The 12,299-nt window shown below is 35.9% G+C and overlaps 1 protein-coding gene across 4 annotated transcripts in view; it reads right to left on the bottom strand.

The window, feature by feature from the left end:
* Window positions 1-399: 399 nt before the first annotated feature.
* The window catches only part of THOC1 (THO complex subunit 1), a 61,966-nt gene continuing 50,066 nt past the window's right edge, over window positions 400-12,299 (bottom strand). For all 4 annotated transcript variants that reach the window (XM_056823775.1, XM_056823776.1, XM_056823777.1 and 1 more), the window contains 4 exons: window positions 11,526-11,609; window positions 3,364-3,511; window positions 1,549-1,627; window positions 400-807 (listed from right to left, as the gene is read on the bottom strand). In XM_056823775.1, coding sequence (XP_056679753.1) covers window positions 512-807; window positions 1,549-1,627; window positions 3,364-3,511; window positions 11,526-11,609 — 607 coding nt within the window. In that variant the 3' untranslated portion in view covers window positions 400-511. The remainder of the gene's footprint in view (window positions 808-1,548; window positions 1,628-3,363; window positions 3,512-11,525; window positions 11,610-12,299) is intronic.

Below are 12,299 nucleotides of genomic sequence, written 5' to 3'. Positions count from 1 at the left end.
TATGGTGTAAATATTAAGTGGTATTTATTATGGGAGCCCTCGAGATAGTATATACACGAAAAGGATCAACACACAGGCCACGTTACCTGGCCATTGTGGATTTTCTATTTCACCAAGGAAAACGTCTTACAGTGTGTGTTGTTCATGGATTTAAAACATATGAAAAATACTGTATACATGATTCTACAGCTACTTCTCTGCACTGGGATGTCATATTTCTCTTTTTCATCATTAAGATTCTTAATACTCGAGGAAACAACTTCTTTATAAATAGGCATTTGCATGCATCCTTTGTAAAAAAGTTTGTATTAATCGCAGTTTTCCCATTTGGGGAAATAAGATGGGCAATGGACATTGTTTCACTGTGTCATTAAAGCGCACTAACCAACTGTACACAAATGTTATAAAAAATGTTTATTGTTTACCAAAACAAGTGGATCTCTTTATCAAATGCTGCTTGGTAACAAAATCTTATCACAGTTTTAATTAAAAAAATATAATAAGAAATAAGTTAACTACTTGTTTCAGTGTCATTAGTTAGACTTTCTGCGAGGTCGCTTAACCCGGATTTGTTTAATGCGTTAATGAGATTCTCAGGTGTTGCATGTATCCCCTCTTGATCCTGCCATGCAACCAGCAACTGCTTGGCTCTCATCTTCACATCCTCACTGTCAGACTCGATCTGTTTTATATCAGAGTCTTTCATTTCCAAGTATGGAGCCAGGATTTTCCACTGTTCTCCCAGCTTGTTAGCAAATAGTTCTATTTGGTCCCCTGTTACAGGTTTGTCGAGCCGGACATCAGGACCTAGAAAAACAATAGGGAAAGTTATGCAATATTTTGGTTTTCATCCTCTCTTTTAATTGTACTCGGAAGAATGGAGATATTCTATAAATAGATATTCTATACACGAGAAAATTAATTAATTAATTTTTTTTTTTGCAATTCTGAATTAAAAATCAGATTCTTATAGCCGAATTTTCAAGCACATGAACTGTTTTTATGTAGAAATCTACATAATTACAGATAAGGTATCCTTTGAAAGTAAAGCAATTAATCCAAATTGTACTCTGCTTCTTTTTCTTAATCCTGAACAAAATATTTCATTGCCTTGGGAATAAATCATTTCTATTTTTTTGTATGTAAAGTTTTTAACCATTACTTTCTACAAATAAAAAGCATACAAAAATTAATTTATTGCACCAAATGTAACATAAGTTTTAGCTTCTATTTCATCAAAGTTTTTCTACAAATAAAACCTCTCAAGTTCATTTCAGTGTTTTTGGTTATTTCCATACTATGATAAATTAGCATATGCCCCAGATAAAACTGATGAAGATGTAAAATCATTTTTTTGTTAAAAAGAAAAAGAACAAAAAAACCCCTTCCTTAGAATCAATACTGAGTATTGGTTCCAAGGCCAGAAATGTGGTAAGAGATAGGCAATACAAGAAGTGCCTGCGGCCACATTTGAACTTAGCACCTTCTTAGCACCCTGCCTAACAACACCTACCTGCCCTGAAAGCCTTAATTTTTACAAACACTTACTCTCATTATTTTCCTTCAGTAAAGCATCATTATCTTCCTCATCTTCATCTTCACCTGTTTTTATTTCTTCCGAAGGAGGCTAAACGTTAAAAAAAAAGATAGAAAAAAATTTTCAAAGTTTCTTTAAAAGAAAAATATGGAAGCAGAGTATAAATATGGTAATTATAAGATTGAAATACTCCTAGCCAGTGTACACCAAGAACTGTGTTCCTCAGTGAATATGATATTGGGGGACAGCATAGATCATCATTCACCAGATGGCTGAATTGCTCTATGAATTTTATAGAGCAGTATCATCAAACTACTTGAAAGCAGTTCAAATAATCAGTTCTGGATCTAAAACCCTTACCTTCTGTCTTCAAATCAACACTGTGCATTGGTTCCAAGGCAGAAGAGTGGCAATGGGGGTTAAGTGATTTGCCCAGGGTCACACAGCTAAGAAGCGTCTGAGGCCAGATCTCTAGGCCTGGCCCTCAATCCACTGGGCAAACCAAGCGGATGTAGATGAAGTATAGCTTAAGAGCATTCAACTAACTAGCAAATGTAAACTAGTGTCCCACCCCTAAAGAGGACCATATGAAAGAGGTTAAAGTCCCACTGAATTCTGTGTTCTGCTGAGGTAATGTTGCATTTGGTCCTAAACTCCACATTTTAAAGGCATCGGAAAGTGGGAGAAATGAGAGGGTGGCTTAGGGAATAGTGGAAAGAAATGTAAAGTTCAGCATGGAAAGGACTTGGGAGGAAGGTGAACAGGAAGAAGGGATTCGGCAAATAATTACTAAGCTCCAACTGAAACAACCAAAAAACATGATCCAAATGTCCCTGCTGTTTAGGACATGAACACTGTCCTCAAGTACTGGAAGGGCAATTGTGGGAAGGGGTTGTTGGGCCTAGCCCCAGAGGACAGGAGTTTCCACAAGGAGGGCGGAAAATGCAGATGGACAGATAGTAAGTTTTTCTTTTAGCAGAGCAAAAATAGACTGGACCACTTTGATAATAAGTAACTAGTTTTCATTTCTTAGGGGACTTCAAGAGGCTGAATGACAGCCTCATCATGTTTAGCTATGTCCCTCCCAGCTCTTACATTCTATAAATTTAGGTTATTTAAAAATTACTTGTCTTGGGGGCAGCTGGTGGCTCAGTGGATTGAGAGTCAGGCCTAGAGACTTCCCAGCTGTGCCAGTCACTTAACGCCCATGGCCTTCTGCCTTAGAACCAATACACAGTATTGATTCTAAGACAGAAAGTAATGGGTTTAAAAAATAAATTATTTGTCTCTATAAGCCTAGGTTGAAAAATAAATTGAAGCTCAAAATGTGTTTGGTGTTGAATAGGAATTTAAGATCATTGAGGACAGTGTTTTGCTTACTTGATATCCCTAGTACTTCTCACATAGTAAGGACTTTAACAAACATTTGCCAATTGGATAGTTGATTGGAAAGTGTAAGGGGAATGAAGTATGTGGCCATGGTGGTCATCTGAATCACTGCTAAAGGCTGGGTAAGCTAAAGGCATAATAAAGAGTTTATGTGATACCCTACGTATATTCTTATCCTTTTCCCAACCACCTAAATCTAAGGAAACAAAAATAAGGAATTATTTGGGGAAAGTTTGTAATGAGAACTATAATGATCCTGAATGCTTTTTAACAGATTTTCAACAAACAGCATATATAGCACAGTCATATAGTTTTGAGGGCTTTGGCAAATCACCATTTGAAAGCATTTACATGAGTTATCACTATTTTTAGGTACACATAAACAGGAAGTTCAAATTTAACACTTACATGAAAATGATAAAAGCAAAAATACTTACTGGTAACTCCTTGGCTAGTTTTATAACCATGTTTTCTAGATATTCTGGTAAACTTTTAAACTGCTGGTTGGTTGGTTGGAAGAAGTGGGGGCTGCGACGTGCCAACAGTCTTAGGGCTCTCCAGCCATAATTGGAATTGTTCACAGCCCTATAAAAACAACACGGATGTTATTTTTAGTGTTTGTGGTTTATACCTTAATTTGTGTTAGAGGAAATAATATGTATGAGTACCTCAAACACTCCCATCTTCATTAATGATCCCAAAGTTGGAGCTGAAGCACTGCTCTAATCCAGAAACACAAATCTACAGTATATTGCATTCATCCCAATTTTCTTTAGGATCCAGTCTTAGGGATGTTTTTTTTTTTTCCAGAAAACATTCAACCAAAATTATTTTACTTCCATTTAATCACTGTTATTACTGAATATGTAGGTGCATCTGCAAAAACTTCAGTTCATAGGTGAAGAGTCTCCCTATGGCTTCAGAGCTGGGAGGCACCAAAGCTCTCCTCCTTCAACTGTCTTTTCAGACATCCTGAACTGCAGACATCTCAAATTCAATCAAAATCCAAAAACCAAATCTATCATCTTCCTCTATAAATTCTCCCCAACTCCTACCTTCCTTATTATCAGAGGACAACAAAGCACTCTCCCAATCTCCTGCTCACAAGTGAAGAGACATCCTGGTTTCCCTCTCTTTACCCCTCCACATTCCAATCGGTGGCCATGGCCTGTTTTCACTTCTGCAGTACTTCAATTATGATTCCTCTCTTCTGACACCATCACCAATCTAGTGCAGGCCCTCATCATGTCTTCTTTACTGTTATTGCCTATTGCCTGCCTCAAGTCTCTCTACTTCAGCTGTTAAAGTGACTTTAAGTGCAGGCCTGAACATGTCACCCTGCCACCACTCAATAAAGTCCAATGGCTCCCTTTTGCCTCTATGTTCAAATATAAACTGCTATTTGGCCTTCAAAGCCCTTCATAACCTAGCCACCTCCTCCTACCTTTCCAGTCTTCTTACACCTTACTCTCTGATATGTCATCTTTGGTACAGTGACACTGACCTCCTGATTGTTCTACACACATCTCTTACTCAGGCAGATTCACTCTGGCTGTCCTCCACACTCAGAATACTTTCCCTCCTCCACTCAGGCTACTTTAAAAATCCCATTTTTAGGAATCAACTGCTCTTAACTCCAGTGCCTACCCTCGGTTGACTATTTTCTATTTGTCTTATATATAGCTTGCTTTTGTAAATATTTGTTTGCATGTTTCTACCCAATTAGATTATAAACTCCTTGAGGGTAGGAATTGTCTTAAAAAAAAATTTTTTTTAATTCTCCAGAGCTTAACATAGATGCCAGCACACAGTAGGTACTTAATAAATGATGAACTAAAAATCCCAACTTTAACCATACTTAGAAGGTTATGTACTTAAACAATATAATGCTTTGTATTGTTACTTTCCCTCACCTCCTTCTCAATACCATCAACTTCATTTTTATAAACTAGGGCAAAAACAACCAAAGCCACATAGTGACAGCAAAAAGCATTGAATTTTGCTCATTTAAATCTTTTTTCCCCTTCTCTTTTTATTTTAAAAATATTTTCCCATGTTTACATGATTCATTTTCTTTCCCTTCCTTCTTCTCTCCTCCCTCCTGGAACCAATAAGCCCTTCCACTGAGCTATATAAATGTTATCACTTATACCTATTTTCCATATTATTCATTTTTGCAACAGAGCAATCTTTGAAAACCAAAACCCCAAATCATGTCTATATAAACAAATGATGTCATCTGTTTTTCTTCTGTATTTCTACTCCCACAGTTCTTTCTCTTGATGTGGATAGCATTCTTTCTCATAAGTTCCTCTGGATTGTCTTGTATCAGCAAAGTCCATTACCATTGAATTGTTTCACAGTGTTTCACTTTTTGTGTACAATGATCTCTTGGTTCTGCTCCTTTCGCTCTACTTCAATTCCTAGAGGTCATTCCAGTTCCCATGGAATTCCTCCACTTTATTATTCCTTTGAGCACAATAGTATTCCATCACCAACATATACCACAATTTGTTCAGCCATTCCCCAATTGAAGGGCATCCCCTCATTTTCCAATTTTTGGCCACCACAAAGAATGCAGCTATGAATATTTTTGTACATGTCTTTTTCCTTATTATCTCTTTGGGGTACAAACCAAATTGCCTTCCAGAATGGTTGGACCAATTCACAATTCCACCAGCACTGTATTGTGTCCCAATTTTACTGCACCCCCCACAACATTATTTTCCTTTACTGTTATATTGGCCAATCTGCTAGGTGTGAGGTGGTACCTCACCATTGTTTTGATTTGCATTTCTCTAATTAGGAGGGATCTAATTTAAATCTAAGACCTTCAGAACATGCAATCTCCTTAAAAAGCTATATCAGAGGCATGCATTTCAGTGTTATATACAACAATGTTCCTGAAGTATGTCTAGCAGGAAAGAAAAAAATCCCAAATCCTAATATTTAGAAGTGGGAGCTAAATTTTTTTTGTTCTAAATGAACTCTTAAAATGGTATTAATCTATTTACTTACACTCAGTGAATGCCCCAATGGAAATGAGCTGCTTTAATGCTCATCTGATTAATGTGACACTTATTTAATTAATATGCAATGCCTGCTTTTATTAAATACGATTTTAAACTCCATTAAACAAAGATTTAAGTGCCCAGAAAAGGGAAACAATTTTGCTACTGTACTGTCTTGGTCAGACTTCATATGAATTATTATTTACTTCTGTGGGCCATATTGTAGGAAGAACTGACAAGCTAAAATATATCTACAGAATAGTCAGGATGAGGATAAACCTGAAGGATGATTCTGAACAATGAATTAAATAAACTGGCAGTGTTTAACTTGGAGAGAAAACATGACAAATTTCTTTTAGTATCTGATGGGTTATCATGTGGAAGATGCTTTGCTTACCCTTAGAGGGTAGATTCTTCCCAACTGACTTCCAATCTAACTTTCTTGGATGATTTCACATTATTTCTACTTATATATTCTACTTTTTAGCCAAGTTGGCTGACTTGCCTTACCATATCTTGAGCTCCATCCCTAGAATGTGCTTCTTTCTAGCTCCTTTCAAGGTTTGGCTCAAGAGCCATCTCCTCCAAGAAGCCTTTCTTGATCCCTCAGTTGTCAAGGCACCACTCCTACTGCTTAGATTACATTCTATTAATTCTGTATTGATTTATTTGTGTACATAATGTTTCTGTCCTGTAGAATGTAAACTCTCTGAGAGATGGTTTTGTTTTTCTCTTTGTATTCCTAGCAGCTAGTATTGGTGCCTTTTATGTGGTGGGCCTTACTAAGAACTGTACTACCATATGAAAGACTGATCCAAATCACTGATATTAAGAGAAACTGCAAACTGGGGAAGCTATGAAAAAACATACTTTCCTTTCTTTGTAGAGGTGGGTGTATCTATCTTAGTGAGGAATATTGCATATACTATCATTCAGTTGATATGTTTGTTAGTTTGACTTAACTGTTTCTTCCTTGCCCCCATACTTTTTTTTTTCTTTGCTATAAATGATACATTATTGGGGAAGAGGTAAGGAGGAAGTTTGGAAATGACATAAAACCAAATGTTGATAAGAAACATACAGATGACTATATGTATAAAACACTCTTCTAGGCACTTGCAAGGGGAAATACGAGATGTGGTTAATACACAGTTTCTGTCAATCTCATGGAGTGCAAGAGTGGGATACAACACATATAAATATAATACATTATTTTGTCTCTCTAATGGACATACTGGTATGTTAGATTGAAGTATTGTGGATATAAAAGCCATTACCAAATATGCAGTGGACAAGATCAGGGGAAGGAAGTAGGATTTGAGTTGGGCTTCATAAAATAGGCAGGAATATAAGAGTAGAGGAAACACATTCTGGGAAGTTGAACACTAAATAAATTGATGGATCCAGTGATCACGTCATTATGATCCCAGAATAAGAAGTTTCAGCATAGCAGTGAGGATAGAAGTCAAATTGAAAGGGTTTTTTAAAAGTCAGTGTGGGTGAAGGCACGCATTCAGTAAGCAGAGATAATTTTTCCTATAAATTTAGCAATGAAAGGAAGGAGACAATGGAAGGGCAGTAAGAGAGGGTGGAAATGTCAAAGAATGCTTTTTTGAATTGAGCTAAAAAAAAAGATGAAGGAACTTGTAGAGATGAAAAAATTAAAGATATATGAAAAGGAAGCTGATCATTAGAGTAAGGTTTTAGAGAAAACTTCAATCTCAGAGGCTGTCTAATCTATATATGACTAAAAATCCCTTTTCTAAGACAGGTAAAAAGTGGTTATTCAGCCTCTACTTGGAGACATATAATGAAGAGGAAACCCACTACGTCCTCAGCAGGCCTAGCCCACTTTTAGAGACAGGCAATCAATTTGCAAGCATTTATTGAGTTTAATATGCTAGGTAGTGTATAAAGAACAATGAATGAAATAATCTCTAATTAGGAAAGGATTTACATTCTGATGGGAAAGACAAGTAGAACATACATAAGTATATAAGGAATAATACATAAAGAGAATAAGTACAAAGTAAATGAATATAAACTTGGGTTAAAGTATGATTTATCACTTATTTATATGGGTATATAATTTGGGGTTTGGGTTTTAAAAGATTACTCCATTACAAAAATGAATAATATAGAAATAAGTATCGAGGGGATAATACATATATAACCCAGTGGAATTGCTTGTCAGCTCTGGGAGTGTGGCTGAGGGGAGGGATACAACATGAATCACATAACCATGGGGGGGGTGGGGGTGGAATTTAAAACAAACAAAAATCAAACAAACATTCCTGACTACAAGGAAAAAACATAAATAAATTTGGGTTGGAGATGACTAGTAATTGAGGGAAATCCAGAAAGGTGTTACGAAGAAGATGATGCCTAAGGTTCATCTTGAAGAAATGCAGCAAGATAAGCAAAATAATTCACTTCCATTAGGATGCCCATTAAGTATAAATAATTAGAAATGTACTAATACCATTTTAGAGGATTCTTTTAGAATAAAACAACATAAATTCTAAAATTTATTTTTATGGGCTCAGTGATTTTCTTTCTCTTCAGCTATCTCTCACCACATTTCAAGGAAATGCTATATATAACACACTGAAATACTTTATCTCTGGGAGACACTTGTGTTGACTCCTACCATGACTGAAAAGTACCCCTTCCCCCTCTCAATCACAGCGGATGTTCAGTGCAAAGGCCCAGAGATAAGAAATGGAGCAACATAGAGATGGCCTATCTGGCTATACTGAAGAGTACAGGAGGAGAACTATTCAGTGAGGCTGGAAAGATAGGTTAGGACCAGGAAGCACAATGTAGTGGATAGTCAGTCTCCTAGAATATCTGATTCCAAGGCCCACCTCTGTCAATCAAAAAGTTTCTGTACAAACAAAACCAAAATTAGAAGGGAAACAAATTGGGAAAAATTTTTATAGCAGGTGTCTCTGACAAAGGCCTAAATCTTTCACCTATACAGAGAATTGACTCAATTTTTAAAAGAATACAAAGCATTCCCTAACTGATAAATGGTCAAAGGATATTAACAGGCAGTTCTCAGAGGAAAAAATTTAAATGATCTATATAGTCACATAAAAATGCTCCAAATCACAACTGATTAGAGAAATGCAAATTAAAACCATCTCCCATTTATCAGATTGGCTAATATGACCAAAAAGGAAAATGATAAATGTTGGAGCCAATATGGAAAAATCGGGAACCTAACACACTGTCAGTGGAATTGTAAACCGATACAACCATTATTTTTTTTCTTTTATTTATCTATCTATTTATTTATTGACATTATTTTTTTATTTGGTCACTTTCAAACATTATTCTTTGGTTACAAAAATCATTTTCTATTCCTCCCTCCCCTCCCATAGCCGATGCACAATTCGACTGGGTATTACTTGTGTCCTTGATCAGAACCCATTTCCATGTTGTTGGTATTTGAACTAGGATGTTCATTTAGAGTCTGCATCCCCAATCATATCCCCTTTGACCCATGTCATTAAGCAGTTGTTTTTCTTTGGTGTTTTTACTCCCACAGTTTTTCCTCTGAATGTGGATAGTGTTTTTTCTCCTATATCCCTCCATGTTGTTCAGGATCACTGCATTACCACTAATGATTACATTTGATTGTACCACAGTGTATCAGTCTCTGTGTGATACAACCATTCTGAAGAGCAATACGGAACCATGCTTGAAAGTGTGACCGCAAAAATATGGTTTCAAGACTGTGAATTGCCAAAACTGTAAAGATAATTTTAGTGTCTTGAAATAAATAAAAAATAAGTGGTCGCCATTGGAAAATTTCCCAAATATGAATACCCAAGCCAGCTGGGTTTTTTAATTAATACAAATGAAGGAATTAAGGGAAGGGACAGAGACAGAGTAAGAGGAAATAGTAGGAAAAGGCCTAGGCCAAATGGCCTCCAATTCAGCTTCCAAACTCAACTCCCTAAGTTCAGAGAGCCAGCTCCTCCACAGTAACTCCAAAAACTCCAACCCCCTGAACTGGGTTCAGACAGCTCCTTTTAAAGAGAATTTTCTCTTATATCACTACCCCTAAATTGTCACATCTACCAATCACAGTAGACATTTTTCACAGGACTATCCATTTTTAATTCACATCTTTTCTTGTTAAGCCTTCCCTGAGTAAACTAAAACTTCACACCTCTTTCTAAGCTTGCCCTTTGTAAGTTGCTTGACATTTTAGTGATTAACCTTTATAGGTACTTAGCACCCTTTTGTATTAGATCTAAAAATGGGCCTAGCTTAAGGGCTTTTGCCTCACTGTAAAGTATGAGTTGGGGACTTTTCATTGTTCAGTAAGGAGTTTACAACTTTATCTTCCCCTAAGGTATGCCTAAGTATGGGTGGAGTAATGTAAAGTTCTCAATACATTCCTGATTAAGTACCTTTATTTGTTACAATAACCTTAACCAAATGTTCCAAGGTACACTCTGAGCAGTTTTAAGAATCACAAAGGGTTATAAAACTCTGCATACCCTCTGACCCAGCAATACCATTATTAGGTCTGTATCACAAAGAATCATCAGAAATAAGGAAAAAGGACCTGCTTGTACAAAAATATTTTGAGCAACTCTCTTTGTAGTGGCAAAGAATTGGAAACTGAGGTGTCCATCAATTGGGAAAGTACAGTAACAAATATTATACAATAATTAATAGTGAAGGACTACACTATTATTAGCAAAGCAAGTCCACAAGGGACCCAGGATGAAAAATGCTTTCCACAGCTAAAGAACTGTTGGGAGTCTGACTGCAGATCAAAACATGCTATTTTCCACTTAATTTCCTTCATTAGAGGACTTGAAAGGTGAAGGATAGGTTGTGTAGGACTTTCAAAACTAGACAAAGAGAGCTCCTATTTGATGCTAGATGCAATTGGGAGCCACTAGAGTTTTCTGTGTAGAAAAGTGGCATGATCAGACTTGTATTTCAGGAACATCTCCTTGATATTTGCCTCCCTCTCTCCAACCAGAGAAGTGGGATGGGAATCATAGAAACTAAAACTTAGAGAATTAGGAAATTAAGGCAGTAGCTGCTATTAATATGTAGCTGTGAGTCTCTAAAAGGATGGTAGAATGACTATACAGTAGCAGCCATGGCACTTCTGGGGTTTCATAATGAAATTGATGAGGGCTAAATGAGCAGATCTAGCCTTGGGAGAGGCCAAATGACAATAGTCTTAGAAAAATCAAGATTAGGAGTTACATTCCTGAGAGACCTGTGCTTAATTCACCAGAATATACTACTCTCAAACTTATATTACTTAGGCATTTTCAAAATTTTCAATTATACCCAGAAAAAGATGTCTTGTTCTACATGAAGTGTGCCACTCTGTCCTCAACTGATTTTGTAAAATTTTCTTATCAGGATCAGTTCTGGCATATTTAATAATAGTTATAAAGGAGTTATCTCACTTGAGAAGATGAAACAAGGCAGACATCCAAGATATCATTACTCTAGTGATTTACATGATGGAAAGCTTTTTCTGGAGACCTAAGCCATTCTGAAGATGGAAGAAAATTAAAAATTATATCATGAGAAATATTACTTACTTATATTCATTTTCAACCATATTTTCTGGGTCTGCCTGCTCAATGGCCTCTTCAAAAAATTCTTCTAAAGTTGGCATGTATTCTCTGTTCATTGGAAAGAATTCAAGATTTCATATTTAAATGTGGTTTATCTGCCTTATTTTTTTCAAAGGGCATCTTATTGAGATCTATGGAAATGGGAGATTTTAATTTTATCTACAGTTGTAAAACTGTAAAACTGTAAAACTGATGAAGACTAAAGAAAAGGCTAAAAAGATTCCCCCCCCCCCCCCAATCAGGGGTTTGTTAACTTAAAAAAATTTTTTTTATAATTGTATTTTAATATAATTAGTTTTTTTTGTAATACCATATATTTTATGTATTTAAAAATACTATTTTGAGAAGTCCACAAGCTTCAACAGACTGTCATAGGCTTATGTCTGCTGCACAAAACACATGAAGAACCTCTGCTTTAGTAAATGTCCACAAACCAAGCACTTAAGTGGTTTATATATATATATATATATATATATATATATATATATATATATAAATTTTTTTAATATATGTACATATATATATATCCCCCACCCCACTGGGGCTGGGAGGAATTGGGTAAGGGGATATCAGAAAGGTATCTGGTAACTTTTTCTTCTTAAGTAATCAAAGTCCAGATTTTAAATGTACATTCTGAAAAATTCAACTCATATTACCTAAAACTTGCAAATTTCTTATTTAATAGCCTATCATTCATAAAAACAAAGTCTTTCAAATTTTGGAGTACAGCATCATAAA

The sequence above is a fragment of the Monodelphis domestica genome, chromosome 3 (genome assembly GCF_027887165.1).
Source record: "Monodelphis domestica isolate mMonDom1 chromosome 3, mMonDom1.pri, whole genome shotgun sequence".
Lineage (NCBI taxonomy): Eukaryota > Metazoa > Chordata > Mammalia > Didelphimorphia > Didelphidae > Monodelphis > Monodelphis domestica.
Note: the sequence above shows the minus strand (reverse complement) of the source record. Positions and strands in the feature narration are given on the sequence as shown.